The 14,008-nt window shown below is 35.5% G+C and overlaps 1 protein-coding gene and 14 non-coding genes across 25 annotated transcripts in view; all 15 read left to right on the plus strand.

The window, feature by feature from the left end:
• LOC142164569 (small ribosomal subunit protein uS11y-like) overlaps positions 1–14,008 on the plus strand; it is a 47,749-nt gene that overhangs the window by 11,140 nt on the left and 22,601 nt on the right. For 2 of the 11 annotated variants that reach the window (XM_075222454.1, XM_075222457.1), the window contains exons 8-9: positions 8,225–8,637; positions 8,740–13,981. Coding sequence is in view for 5 of the 11 variants with exons in the window: in XM_075222457.1 (XP_075078558.1) it covers positions 8,225–8,233 (9 nt within the window). In the remaining 6 variants the exon portion in view is untranslated. Of the gene's footprint in view, positions 1–31; positions 6,511–7,014; positions 7,223–7,316; positions 7,437–8,224; positions 13,982–14,008 lie in introns of those variants that run through there. The other 9 variants (XM_075222455.1, XM_075222444.1, XM_075222456.1 and 6 more) reach the window with 7 other exon arrangements.
• On the plus strand, positions 3,835–3,927 carry LOC142165594 (small nucleolar RNA Z266). Its single transcript, XR_012696254.1, has one exon. It is a non-coding gene; the product is annotated as a small nucleolar RNA Z266 (small nucleolar RNA).
• Positions 4,094–4,187, plus strand: LOC142165612 (small nucleolar RNA Z266). Its single transcript, XR_012696271.1, has one exon. It is a non-coding gene; the product is annotated as a small nucleolar RNA Z266 (small nucleolar RNA).
• On the plus strand, positions 4,548–4,643 carry LOC142165580 (small nucleolar RNA Z266). The gene has a single exon (XR_012696240.1). It is a non-coding gene; the product is annotated as a small nucleolar RNA Z266 (small nucleolar RNA).
• LOC142165623 (small nucleolar RNA Z266) lies at positions 4,765–4,860 on the plus strand. The gene has a single exon (XR_012696282.1). It is a non-coding gene; the product is annotated as a small nucleolar RNA Z266 (small nucleolar RNA).
• LOC142165581 (small nucleolar RNA Z266) lies at positions 5,100–5,195 on the plus strand. Its single transcript, XR_012696241.1, has one exon. It is a non-coding gene; the product is annotated as a small nucleolar RNA Z266 (small nucleolar RNA).
• On the plus strand, positions 5,317–5,412 carry LOC142165624 (small nucleolar RNA Z266). Its single transcript, XR_012696283.1, has one exon. It is a non-coding gene; the product is annotated as a small nucleolar RNA Z266 (small nucleolar RNA).
• On the plus strand, positions 5,534–5,628 carry LOC142165572 (small nucleolar RNA Z266). Its single transcript, XR_012696232.1, has one exon. It is a non-coding gene; the product is annotated as a small nucleolar RNA Z266 (small nucleolar RNA).
• Positions 6,140–6,234, plus strand: LOC142165566 (small nucleolar RNA Z266). Its single transcript, XR_012696226.1, has one exon. It is a non-coding gene; the product is annotated as a small nucleolar RNA Z266 (small nucleolar RNA).
• Positions 6,277–6,372, plus strand: LOC142165590 (small nucleolar RNA Z266). The gene has a single exon (XR_012696250.1). It is a non-coding gene; the product is annotated as a small nucleolar RNA Z266 (small nucleolar RNA).
• LOC142165595 (small nucleolar RNA Z266) lies at positions 12,182–12,274 on the plus strand. Its single transcript, XR_012696255.1, has one exon. It is a non-coding gene; the product is annotated as a small nucleolar RNA Z266 (small nucleolar RNA).
• LOC142165613 (small nucleolar RNA Z266) lies at positions 12,440–12,533 on the plus strand. The gene has a single exon (XR_012696272.1). It is a non-coding gene; the product is annotated as a small nucleolar RNA Z266 (small nucleolar RNA).
• LOC142165574 (small nucleolar RNA Z266) lies at positions 12,693–12,788 on the plus strand. Its single transcript, XR_012696234.1, has one exon. It is a non-coding gene; the product is annotated as a small nucleolar RNA Z266 (small nucleolar RNA).
• LOC142165559 (small nucleolar RNA Z266) lies at positions 12,911–13,006 on the plus strand. The gene has a single exon (XR_012696220.1). It is a non-coding gene; the product is annotated as a small nucleolar RNA Z266 (small nucleolar RNA).
• LOC142165600 (small nucleolar RNA Z266) lies at positions 13,330–13,425 on the plus strand. The gene has a single exon (XR_012696260.1). It is a non-coding gene; the product is annotated as a small nucleolar RNA Z266 (small nucleolar RNA).

A 14,008-nucleotide genomic window follows, 5' to 3' on the forward strand; every position in this document is an offset into this window, starting at 1 on the left:
TTAAATTCTACTTAACCGTTAAACACATCAGATATCTAGGTGTGTAGTTCATATCTTCATCTGGGAAACTGCATTACGCACCAATTTTCATGAAAGAAGAAATGAGGACTTTTTGCCAGGATGGTATAGACTTATGTACCTAGATTGAATGTTGGCTTCTATTTAAACAAGGTCATGAATTGGAGTTGTATCTAATTTCACTGAGCCTGGAGATGTGCAAGGGGTGGTGTTTCGTCTGCTGCTGCATGACCAATAAAATGTGTCAAATTAAACAGATAGTTTTTCTAGCAGTAAGAATCTTGAGACCTTTTTGGAGCTTCTGATTGCCTCCATTCTAGACCTCCTCTGTTCTCTTTCAATCCATTATCAATTCGGTTTTCTTTCCATTTCAGTGCGTAAATTAAGGAGAGAGTAAGTGAAGAAGGATGTAAGAAGAGCAAACTAGCACCAAAGGGTGTTAATGAAGTAGGTGCAGTTGTTGGGCCCTGGATTTCAAATTCTTGTAGAGGGTTGGTGATGTTTTTTCATCGGTCTAAGCTTGGGTCGATAGAGTTGGCTGATATTTGTGTTGGTGGAAGATAAAGACATACTCAATGGTATGGTTGAGGTGTTAGGTCATTTCATTCATTTGTATAAGAAAGTACATACTCGTTAGAATATTTGAGGTGCTTGTGAGTTAGTTCGTACACCAAATACAAAAATTCAGCAATTACATTTAGATGGAGTGAGCTAACAATAGAAGTTCTAATGGGAAGATTTATTCATTTTTCAAGCACAAGTGCTCTTCTCTCTCTTTCTCTCTATCTCTCCGAGCAGAAGTAACTATATCCAACATTTAATTGTGCATAATTTCCCAAAAAGATACAAATGATTAATTTAAAATTCAGCAACTTAAAAGAGTAGAATCTCGAACCAGTAAAGTTCAAATCTTGGTGTAAGTCTCTAATGTATAGTACACCAGTGTGGATGGATGATGCTAGCTTATCACAAACTGAAACAATCTTTTGAATTTAGCGATACCTAAGGAGGTGACTTAGTGATCAATGAAAGCAAACCTTGGTAATCGGGGTTCAAATCCCAATACGGTAAAAGAATTTACTATTAGGTGATTAGTTTTTTGATTCCTATTTTAATGAGCATGTAGATAACGTCCGGAATAATTCAGGTGTGCGCAAGCTGATCTGGACATCATCGAAAAAAGGCAAAATACATAGTTTACCCATTGACCTTGCACCCAAATCCCTGTTACACACCTCTCCATCACATACAACCTTTTACACACCCGACCTTTATAGAGTATGTCTAAGACACACCACTTTGCCCACGTGGTCCGTGCGTATCATTACCATCAAATGAAGCGTGTGAACATGATAATTTTTGTATCAAATGTTAATTTTTTAGTTTATTTTTATTTTTATTTTAAATAGGGTCATCTTCTTCCATGTTTAAAAACCACCAAAACTACCATAGTTGCTCCCTAACACTTAGACCCACTTCTCTCTACCCGATCTACTCTTCTCAAATAGATCTACCTAGATTTTTCATATCTCTTCTTGTTGATCATTAGTCTTTAGTTTTGTAGATTTTTTTGTTAAGAAATTATAATTAGAGTTGAACAATTTAAACTCTTTGTAGCTCCACCAACCATTAAAGCTTGGCTCAAGCGTATGTACACAGAAAATTCTTTTCTTTTCTAGAAAGCTTAGCTTGAGCTTTTGTCATGGTTAAGTTAAAATTTTCGAAAGGGTGGATTTTTTGAAAGTATCCCCAGCCGCTAAAGCTTACCTCAAGCTTTTGCAGATAGGCATATTCTTTAAATTTGTTAATGGGTAAATTTACAAATAATTAAATTGTAAAATTCTTAATCTCCTTCACTAAGAAATGCACATTCCTCTTTATTATTACTAGTCACTACCTCGCTGCTTCAGTGTTGGAAATCGAAAGAGCACGAACAAAAATTGAAAGCATGGTGATGGCAGTTAAGGTGGACATGATGAAGAAGACATGGATATAATTGTAATTTTATATGTTATCTTGATATTATTAGTCAGTGACACGTGTCACGACTTTATTGGCGCGTGACTATACACACACGCTTTGAAAATCTGGTGAAGAAAAAAATGGTGTGTAAAAGGTTGCCCGTGGTGGAGAGCGGTGTAACCGGAATTTGGATGCAAGGTCGATGGGTAAACTATGTATTTTGCCTTAAAAAAAACTTTGGTTTCCTCAAGAAATGAAACTTCATTATTGTAATAATCTTTTCGGCCCAACTAACTTCATTCACGAGTAGTAAGGCCTAGGAATCATTATAGGGTTTTGGCCCATTAATGCTCTTCAAAAACCCTAAAACTGGCTATTCTATAAATAATCTATTTTTAACAATTTTTATAGCCGAATATCGCTAGGAAGTGAGCTTCTTATTTGTTGCTAAACCAAAGTGAGCTTCTTCTCTGTTGCCTTAATTTCATGCTGTTTAATTTGCTCTCTATCCTTTGTTTTTCTTAAATTGTTGCATTTTGGGTGCCTATTCTTTTTTAAAACCCATAGCAATTTGTATGCTACGGGGGATGTTATATGTACCCATATAGATATTGCCATTCTCAACTTAGTCAGCTGTGTTTTCTTCTGTTGCAGTTGATTATCATGACTGGTAAATTTTAAACTTTATTTTATAACTATGTGACTTTGAAATAAATTATGTTTATTGTTGTTTTTAGTTTTTCTACCGTTCAATTGTATGTAGTTATATGTTTATATGCTGAGGAGGAGCTATGTATTATTTTATCTCCTGCTTGTTAAGTGCAAAAGAGGGTGTTATTAGTTCCCAATATTTATTTCCATCCTTCAACTTTGTCAGCTGTAATTTTTCCTGTAGGTTATTTTCATGAATGGTACAGTATTATTTTGCACCTTATAACAACAACAAACAACAAAAAACCCAATGTAATCCTACATGTGGTGTTTGGGGAGGATAATGTGTACACAGTGTTACCCCTACCATGGGAAGGTAGAGAGACTGTTTCCGATAGACGGGAATCATAATCACATCACTTGTTGAAAAGAAAACAATGGGTTATTGTTTTGCACCTTATATTGCAAATTAAGTATTAGCATTGATATATTACCAATTGTTTTTTAAACTACAAACTGTTAAAGTTTCGTTCAAACATTTGGTGATACAAAGTTCTTTGTTGGAAAATTTGTATTTTTATAAGTATAATTTTTGAGAAATAGCACTTTATGAATAGACTATTTATTCTAGATTAATTTTGATATTTTGCGCAGCCCTTAAGATCGCCTTCCACTATATACATGGAAGCGTTTTGAGTCATAGCTGCGCTACACTAACTTTGTATACACATAGCCCCTTTTAATGTACTTGTACATATAAAGGGAGGGCGTGGTATATGCTGGAGATTATCTTTAGGGTTTTCCTTTAGGAAGTCTCCTTTTACCTTTCCTAATAATTTTTGGGTCATTTCCCCTTTTTTGGTTCTATCTTTCCTATTTAGGATAATTGAACCAAAGATACTTTGAATGACTCTAGTTAAGGTGGGGTGTACATTACTTTGCAAGTTTTATTAGTAAATCTACTCTTTGTGATGGCAAGAATGATGAAAAAATTAGATGTGCGAGAGGTGAATTCCTCTTTGAGCTTAACATCGTGTCTTATTCATATTCTGACTTCCTTGAGTTTTTGTTTTTCTTTACATTCTGTTTCATTTTGCTTGGTTTTTGTTGTGTTGTAGCGTGCAATACACCTTCAGTGCAGTTTTTGAAGGATTCAAACAACATATCATTTTATTGCATGTTTTTATCACTTTATTCTTTAGTTATGGCAAGAATGATGAAAAATATTAGATGTGCGAGGGTGAAATTCTTTATGAACTTAACATCGAGGCTTATTGATATTTTGACTTGCCTGTATGTATTACTGTTTTGTTTCAATTTACATGACATACTCTGATTTATAGGGTGTATCATTGCCATACTGTGGGATTGTAGAACCAAAGATACTTCGGTTTGCTCCAGTAGATTTGGGAGAGGGGATGTACACTATATTGCAAGTTTTAAGCAGTAATTGTAGTCTCTGTTGTGGCAAGAATGATGAAAAAATTAGATGTGCGAGGGGTGAATTCCTCTGTGAGCTTAACATCGAAGCTTATTGATATTCTGACTTCCCTTTTTTGGATTACTCCCCAGTTTCAATTTACATAACATAGTCCTACTTATAGGGTGTATCTTTGCCGTATTGTGGGATTATATAACTAAAGATACTTCAGTTTGGTCCAGTAGATGTTGGGGGTGGTGGTGGTACATTTTATTGGTAAGTCTACTCTTTTGTCATGGCAAGAATGAGGAAAAAAAAATTAGATGTGCGAGGGGTCTATTCCTCTATGAGCTTAACAATTTTGACTTGCCTTTATGGATTACTTCACTGTTTCAATTTGCTTCTTGTAGTCTGACTTATAGGTGCCACAGATTGCTTTAGTAGATGGGGAAATGCGCATTTTATTGCAAGCTTTATTGGTAACTCTACTCTTTTGTCATGGCAAGAATGAGGAAAAATAATTAGATGTGCGAAGGGTGTATTCCTCTATAAGCTTAACATCGAGGCATATTTATATTCTGACTTGCCTTTATGGATTATTCCACCGTTTTAATTTGCTCGTTGTAGTCTGACTTATAGGTGCTTCGGATTGCTCTATTAGATGCGGAAATGTACATTTTATTGCAAGCTTTATTGGTAAGGCTACTCTTTTGTCATGACAAGAATGAGGAAAAAAAATTAGATGTGCGAGGGGTGTATTCCTCTATGAGCTTTACATCGAGGCATATTTATATTCTCACTTGCCTTTATGGATTATTCCACCGTTTCAATTTGCTTGTTGTAGTGTGTCTGACTTATAAGTGCTTCAGATTGCTCTAGTAGATGGGGAAATGTACATTTTATTCCAAGCTTAATTGGTAAGGCTTATGGATTACTTCACTGTTTCAATTTGCTTCTTGTAGTCTGACTTATAGGTGCCTCAGATTGCTTTAGTAGATGGGGAAATGCGCATTTTATTGCAAGCTTTATTGGTAACTCGACTCTTTTGTCATGGCAAGAATGAGGAAAAATAATTAGATGTGCGAAGGGTGTATTCCTCTATAAGCTTAACATCGAGGCATATTTATATTCTGACTTGCCTTTATGGATTATTCCACCGTTTTAATTTGCTCGTTGTAGTCTGACTTATAGGTGCTTCGGATTGCTCTATTAGATGCGGAAATGTACATTTTATTGCAAGCTTTATTGGTAAGGCTACTCTTTTGTCATGACAAGAATGAGGAAAAAAAATTAGATGTGCGAGGGGTGTATTCCTCTATGAGCTTTACATCGAGGCATATTTATATTCTCACTTGCCTTTATGGATTACTCCACTGTTTCAATTTGCTTCTTGTAGTCTGACTTATAGGTGCCTCAGATTGCTCTAGTAGATGGGGAAATGCGCATTTTATTGCAAGCTTTATTGGTAACTCTACTCTTTTGTCATGGCAAGAATGAGGAAAAAAATTAGATGTGCGAGGGGTGTATTCCTCTATGAGCTTAACATCGAGGCATATTTATATTCTGACTTGCCTTTATGGATTACTCCACTGCTTCAATTTGCTCGTTGTAGTCTGACTTATAGGTGCTTCGGATTGCTCTAGTAGATGCGGAAATGTACATTTTATCGCAAGCTTTATTGGTAAGTCTATTCTTTTGTCATGGCCAGAATGAGGAAAAAAAAATTAGATTTGCGAGGGGTGTATTCCTCTGCGAGCTTAACTTCGAGGCATATTTATATTCTGACTTGCTTTTATGGATTACTCCACTGTTTCAATTTGCTTGTTTTAGTCTGACTTATAGGTGCTTCAGATTGCTCTAGTAGATGGGGAAATGTACATTTTATTGCAAGCTTTATTGGTAACTCTAGGGGTGTATTCCTCTATGAGCTTAACATCGAGGCATATTTATATTCTGACTTGCCTTTATGGATTACTCCACTGTTTCAATTTGCTTGTTGTAGTCTGACTTATAGGTGCTTCGGATTGCTCTAGTAGATGGGGAAATTTACATTTTATTCCAAGCTTTATTGGTGACTTTACTCTTTTGTCATGGCAAGAATGAGGAAAACAATTAGATGTGCGAGGGGTGTATTCCTCTATGAGCTTAACATCGAGGCATATTTATATTCTGACTTGCCTTTTCAATTTGCTTGTTGTAGTCATAACGGTAAATCTACTCTATCCTTATGGCAAAGATGATGAAAACAATTTAGATGTGCGAGGGGTGAATTCCTTTATGAGCTCAACATTGAGGCTTATTGATATTCTGACTTGCCGTTATGAACTATCTTCTCCGTTTTAATTTATATAGCATAATTTGATAGGGCATGAAGTGTTTCGTGTTATACGATAATGTTAGTACTTTCAAGTTTTCTACATAATCGTACCAATCTAGAAAATGTTCCTTCATGAATTAACTATCTTTGTTAATCTTAAATTTTATTTGTTTGACTCTATAAATCATTTATATTTCTTGCTTGTCATTGGCACGGATGATGAAACTACTATATTGCAAGAGTCCCAAATGACTCTGTGAGCTCTAATAGTTATGCTAATGTTTTCTGACTTGCCAATCTTGCCCTTTTCAACATATTGGCTTATTCATTTATTTGCGTACAAAGTGAAGCTGTATGGTCATGTTTTCGGACAACTCATCCTTTGACATCAAAATGCTTATGTAGGCAACCATGATATACCTAGTGTGATCCCACAAATGGAGTATGGGTAGGGTGTAGTGTACGTAGCACCTTACCTACCTTCTAATAATTAAAAGTTTAAATCAATAAAGATTTTACCTTAAATAAACTCTTTCCTTGTTTGGACTATGCAACATAACTATAACACATTGTATGTTAATCTTAATATTCAATTAATTAAGGTTAAATCATTTGATTTGGCAAAAACTTCTTATGAGAGGGGCAGGAGTATACGTATCAGAACTAGAGGGGGCACTCACAGTCAAAAGGAAAAACAAGGGGCGGCACTCCAATATCAGAAAAGCTCATCCCCCAAACCCTAACTGTATAAACAGAGGACAGCTATTTCATCAGTTTCCACCTCAAAGTAAGGTTATTCGCTAGCTGTTCAGTATCTCTTGAGCTTCTCACTACCAATGCCAGCCGAAGCCATGGTACTGTTTCTCTCCATTTTCGATTATTATTAGCTTGATTTATTATACAAAAATATAATCATCTATAATTTTTTGTTTTAATTTGGTTGTGTAGTCGAGGAGAAAGACTAGGGAGCCAAAGGAAGAGACAGTAACACTTGGACCAGCAACGAGGGAGGGTGAATTGGTGTTCGGTGTTGCTCACATTTTTGCCGCTTTCAACGATACTTTTATTGTGAGTTGTTTGTGACGGTTCTTATGAGATTATAGAAATTGAATTTATGATTTTAGTGTGCGCGCGCTGAATTTTAATTTACATGTTAAAAAATGCAGCACGTGACTGATTTGTCTGGAAGAGAAACTATGGTTCGCATTACTCGTATGCTTTAGTGTGACATTTGTTTCTAGTAGTTGCTGATGCTATTATTTACATTTTTTGTTGTTCGGTATATCATTTAAAGTTGTTGATTTCATTGTTTAATAGCTATATGGATGGACCTAGATGATTTTGTTCAGCATCTAGCATCCTCTTGTTTTTTCCCTATGTATTTAATTTTTTCACTGTAGGTGTGGGTTGGAGATTTTTATAGCAATAGAATGTCCAGAATCTCTAGTGCTAGGCAACCCTTAATTTGTCGAAAACAACAAATAATTGTTATTGGAACGAAATGGTTTTAGGTGAAGGGAACTGAAAATTTGAGGTTACTTATAGCCAGTTTTACTAAAAGACATTGCTTATTTCGAAGAAGCGTGTGCTTCACTCAATGACGCCATCGAAAAATGGTCTTTCTTCGATCTTAACATAGGGAATTTGGATCAATATTGGCATTATTGCATTTTTGGATGCTATAAGAAGCTATGTCAAATGTACTTTGATTAGTATAGTATTAAAATCATGTTTGTCTGCCAACTTTTTCGTAAATTGTGTGCTTCACTTCAAGTGCACTTTACTTCTCGCTTCTCGCTTCAAGCTACATATACATTGTCGTTTGCATCTCAATTTATTGTACACCATGGTTGCAGGTGGAATGAAGGTGAAGGTTGATAGAGATGAATCTTCTCCGTATGCTGCCATGCTTGCAGCTCAGGATGTGTCACAGCGATGCAAGGTAGTGTTCTGTGTAGTTTTTGATTATTTATTATATCTTAAATTCTACTTAACCGTTAAACACATCAGATATCTAGGTGTGTAGTTCATATCTTCATCTGGGAAACTGCATTACGCACCAATTTTCATGAAAGAAGAAATGAGGACTTTTTGCCAGGATGGTATAGACTTATGTACCTAGATTGAATGTTGGCTTCTATTTAAACAAGGTCATGAATTGGAGTTGTATCTAATTTCACTGAGCCTGGAGATGTGCAAGGGGTGGTGTTTCGTCTGCTGCTGCATGACCAATAAAATGTGTCAAATTAAACAGATAGTTTTTCTAGCAGTAAGAATCTTGAGACCTTTTTGGAGCTTCTGATTGCCTCCATTCTAGACCTCCTCTGTTCTCTTTCAATCCATTATCAATTCGGTTTTCTTTCCATTTCAGTGCGTAAATTAAGGAGAGAGTAAGTGAAGAAGGATGTAAGAAGAGCAAACTAGCACCAAAGGGTGTTAATGAAGTAGGTGCAGTTGTTGGGCCCTGGATTTCAAATTCTTGTAGAGGGTTGGTGATGTTTTTTCATCGGTCTAAGCTTGGGTCGATAGAGTTGGCTGATATTTGTGTTGGTGGAAGATAAAGACATACTCAATGGTATGGTTGAGGTGTTAGGTCATTTCATTCATTTGTATAAGAAAGTACATACTCGTTAGAATATTTGAGGTGCTTGTGAGCTAGTTCGTACACCAAATACAAAAATTCAGCAATTACATTTAGATGGAGTGAGCTAACAATAGAAGTTCTAATGGGAAGATTTATTCATTTTTCAAGCACAAGTGCTCTTCTCTCTCTTTCTCTCTATCTCTCCGAGCAGAAGTAACTATATCCAACATTTAATTGTGCATAATTTCCCAAAAAGATACAAATGATTAATTTAAAATTCAGCAACTTAAAAGAGTAGAATCTCGAACCAGTAAAGTTCAAATCTTGGTGTAAGTCTCTAATGTATAGTACACCAGTGTGGATGGATGATGCTAGCTTATCACAAACTGAAACAATCTTTTGATTTTAGCGATACCTAAGGAGGTGACTTAGTGATCAATGAAAGCAAACCTTGGTAATCGGGGTTCAAATCCCAATACGGTAAAAGAATTTACTATTAGGTGATTAGTTTTTTGATTCCTATTTTAATGAGCATGTAGATAACGTCCGGAATAATTCAGGTGTGCGCAAGCTGATCTGGACATCATCGAAAAAAGGCAAAATACATAGTTTACCCATTGACCTTGCACCCAAATCCCTGTTACACACCTCTCCATCACATACAACCTTTTACACACCCGACCTTTATAGAGTATGTCTAAGACACACCACTTTGCCCACGTGGTCCGTGCGTATCATTACCATCAAATGAAGCGTGTGAACATGATAATTTTTGTATCAAATGTTAATTTTTTAGTTTATTTTTATTTTTATTTTAAATAGGGTCATCTTCTTCCATGTTTAAAAACCACCAAAACTACCATAGTTGCTCCCTAACACTTAGACCCACTTCTCTCTACCCGATCTACTCTTCTCAAATAGATCTACCAAGATTTTTCATATCTCTTCTTGTTGATCATTAGTCTTTAGTTTTGTAGATTTTTTTGTTAAGAAATTATAATTAGAGTTGAACAATTTAAACTCTTTGTAGCTCCACCAACCATTAAAGCTTGGCTCAAGCGTATGTACACAGAAAATTCTTTTCTTTTCTAGAAAGCTTAGCTTGAGCTTTTGTCATGGTTATGTTAAAATTTTCGAAAGGGTGGATTTTTTGAAAGTATCCCCAGCCGCTAAAGCTTATCTCAAGCTTTTGCAGATAGGCATATTCTTTAAATTTGTTAATGGGTAAATTTACAAATAATTAAATTGTAAAATTCTTAATCTCCTTCACTAAGAAATGCACATTCCTCTTTATTATTACTAGTCACTACCTCGCTGCTTCAGTGTTGGAAATCGAAAGAGCACGAACAAAAATTGAAAGCATGGTGATGGCAGTTAAGGTGGACATGATGAAGAAGACATGGATATAATTGTAATTTTATATGTTATCTTGATATTATTAGTCAGTGACACGTGTCACGACTTTATTGGCGCGTGACTATACACACACGCTTTGAAAATCTGGTGAAGAAAAAAATGGTGTGTAAAAGGTTGCCCGTGGTGGAGAGCGGTGTAACCGGAATTTGGATGCAAGGTCGATGGGTAAACTATGTATTTTGCCTTAAAAAAAACTTTGGTTTCCTCAAGAAATGAAACTTCATTATTGTAATAATCTTTTCGGCCCAACTAACTTCATTCACGAGTAGTAAGGCCTAGGAATCATTATAGGGTTTTGGCCCATTAATGCTCTTCAAAAACCCTAAAACTGGCTATTCTATAAATAATCTATTTTTAACAATTTTTATAGCCGAATATCGCTAGGAAGTGAGCTTCTTATTTGTTGCTAAACCAAAGTGAGCTTCTTCTCTGTTGCCTTAATTTCATGCTGTTTAATTTGCTCTCTATCCTTTGTTTTTCTTAAATTGTTGCATTTTGGGTGCCTATTCTTTTTTAAAACCCATAGCAATTTGTATGCTACGGGGGATGTTATATGTACCCATATAGATATTGCCATTCTCAACTTAGTCAGCTGTGTTTTCTTCTGTTGCAGTTGATTATCATGACTGGTAAATTTTAAACTTTATTTTATAACTATGTGACTTTGAAATAAATTATGTTTATTGTTGTTTTTAGTTTTTCTACCGTTCAATTGTATGTAGTTATATGTTTATATGCTGAGGAGGAGCTATGTATTATTTTATCTCCTGCTTGTTAAGTGCAAAAGAGGGTGTTATTAGTTCCCAATATTTATTTCCATCCTTCAACTTTGTCAGCTGTAATTTTTCCTGTAGGTTATTTTCATGAATGGTACAGTATTATTTTGCACCTTATAACAACAACAAACAACAAAAAACCCAATGTAATCCTACATGTGGTGTTTGGGGAGGATAATGTGTACACAGTGTTACCCCTACCATGGGAAGGTAGAGAGACTGTTTCCGATAGACGGGAATCATAATCACATCACTTGTTGAAAAGAAAACAATGGGTTATTGTTTTGCACCTTATATTGCAAATTAAGTATTAGCATTGATATATTACCAATTGTTTTTTAAACTACAAACTGTTAAAGTTTCGTTCAAACATTTGGTGATACAAAGTTCTTTGTTGGAAAATTTGTATTTTTATAAGTATAATTTTTGAGAAATAGCACTTTATGAATAGACTATTTATTCTAGATTAATTTTGATATTTTGCGCAGCCCTTAAGATCGCCTTCCACTATATACATGGAAGCGTTTTGAGTCATAGCTGCGCTACACTAACTTTGTATACACATAGCCCCTTTTAATGTACTTGTACATATAAAGGGAGGGCGTGGTATATGCTGGAGATTATCTTTAGGGTTTTCCTTTAGGAAGTCTCCTTTTACCTTTCCTAATAATTTTTGGGTCATTTCCCCTTTTTTGGTTCTATCTTTCCTATTTAGGATAATTGAACCAAAGATACTTTGAATGACTCTAGTTAAGGTGGGGTGTACATTACTTTGCAAGTTTTATTAGTAAATCTACTCTTTGTGATGGCAAGAATGATGAAAAAATTAGATGTGCGAGAGGTGAATTCCTCTTTGAGCTTAACATCGTGTCTTATTCATATTCTGACTTCCTTGAGTTTTTGTTTTTCTTTACATTCTGTTTCATTTTGCTTGGTTTTTGTTGTGTTGTAGCGTGCAATACACCTTCAGTGCAGTTTTTGAAGGATTCAAACAACATATCATTTTATTGCATGTTTTTATCACTTTATTCTTTAGTTATGGCAAGAATGATGAAAAATATTAGATGTGCGAGGGTGAAATTCTTTATGAACTTAACATCGAGGCTTATTGATATTTTGACTTGCCTGTATGTATTACTGTTTTGTTTCAATTTACATGACATACTCTGATTTATAGGGTGTATCATTGCCATACTGTGGGATTGTAGAACCAAAGATACTTCGGTTTGCTCTAGTAGATTTGGGAGAGGGGATGTACACTATATTGCAAGTTTAAGCAGTAATTGTAGTCTCTGTTGTGGCAAGAATGATGAAAAAATTAGATGTGCGAGGGGTGAATTCCTCTGTGAGCTTAACATCGAAGCTTATTGATATTCTGACTTCCCTTTTTTGGATTACTCCCCAGTTTCAATTTACATAACATAGTCTTACTTATATAGGGTGTATCTTTGCCGTATTGTGGGATTATATAACTAAAGATACTTCAGTTTGGTCCAGTAGATGTTGGGGGTGGTGGTGGTACATTTTATTGGTAAGTCTACTCTTTTGTCATGGCAAGAATGAGGAAAAAAAATTAGATGTGCGAGGGGTCTATTCCTCTATGAGCTTAACATCGAGGCATATTTATTTTCTGACTTGCCTTTATGGGTTATTCCACTGTTTCAATTTGCATGCTTTAGTCTGTCTGACTTATAGGTGCTTCGGGTTGCTCTAGATGGGGAAATGTACATTTTATTGCAAGCTTTATTGGTAAATCTACTCTTTTGTCATGGCAAGGATGATGAAAACAAATTAGATGTGCGAGGGGTGTAATCCTCTATGAGCTTAACATCGAGGCATATTTATATTCTGACTTGCCTTTATGGATTACTCCACTGTTTCAATTTGCTTCTTGTAGTCTGACTTATAGGTGCTTCGGATTGCTCTATTAGATGCGGAAATGTACATTTTATTGCAAGCTTTATTGGTAAGGCTTCTCTTTTGTCATGACAAGAATGCGGAAAAAAAATTAGATTTGCGAGGGGTGTATTCCTCTATGAGCTTAACAATTTTGACTTGCCTTTATGGATTACTTCACTGTTTCAATTTGCTTCTTGTAGTCTGACTTATAGGTGCCTCAGATTGCTTTAGTAGATGGGGAAATGCGCATTTTATTGCAAGCTTTATTGGTAACTCTACTCTTTTGTCATGGCAAGAATGAGGTAAAATAATTAGATGTGCGAAGAGTGTATTCCTCTATGAGCTTAACATCGAGGCATATTTATATTCTGACTTCCCTTTATGGATTATTCCACCGTTTTAATTTGCTCGTTGTAGTCTGACTTATAGGTGCTTCGGATTGATCTATTAGATGCGGAAATGTACATTTTATTGCAAGCTTTATTGGTAAGGCTACTCTTTTGTCATGACAAGGGAACTGAAAATTTGAGGTTACTTATAGCCAGTTTTACTAAAAGACATTGCTTATTTCGAAGAAGCGTGTGCTTCACTCAATGACGCCATCGAAAAATGGTCTTTCTTCGATCTTAACATAGGGAATTTGGATCAATATTGGCATTATTGCATTTTTGGATGCTATAAGAAGCTATGTCAAATGTACTTTGATTAGTATAGTATTAAAATCATGTTTGTCTGCCAACTTTTTCGTAAATTGTGTGCTTCACTTCAAGTGCACTTTACTTCTCGCTTCTCGCTTCAAGCTACATATACATTGTCGTTTGCATCTCAATTTATTGTACACCATGGTTGCAGGTGGAATGAAGGTGAAGGTTGATAGAGATGAATCTTCTCCGTATGCTGCCATGCTTGCAGCTCAGGATGTGTCACAGCGATGCAAGGTAGTGTTCTGTGTAGTTTTTGATTAT

This window comes from Nicotiana tabacum, chromosome 10 (genome assembly GCF_000715075.1).
Source record: "Nicotiana tabacum cultivar K326 chromosome 10, ASM71507v2, whole genome shotgun sequence".
Lineage (NCBI taxonomy): Eukaryota > Viridiplantae > Streptophyta > Magnoliopsida > Solanales > Solanaceae > Nicotiana > Nicotiana tabacum.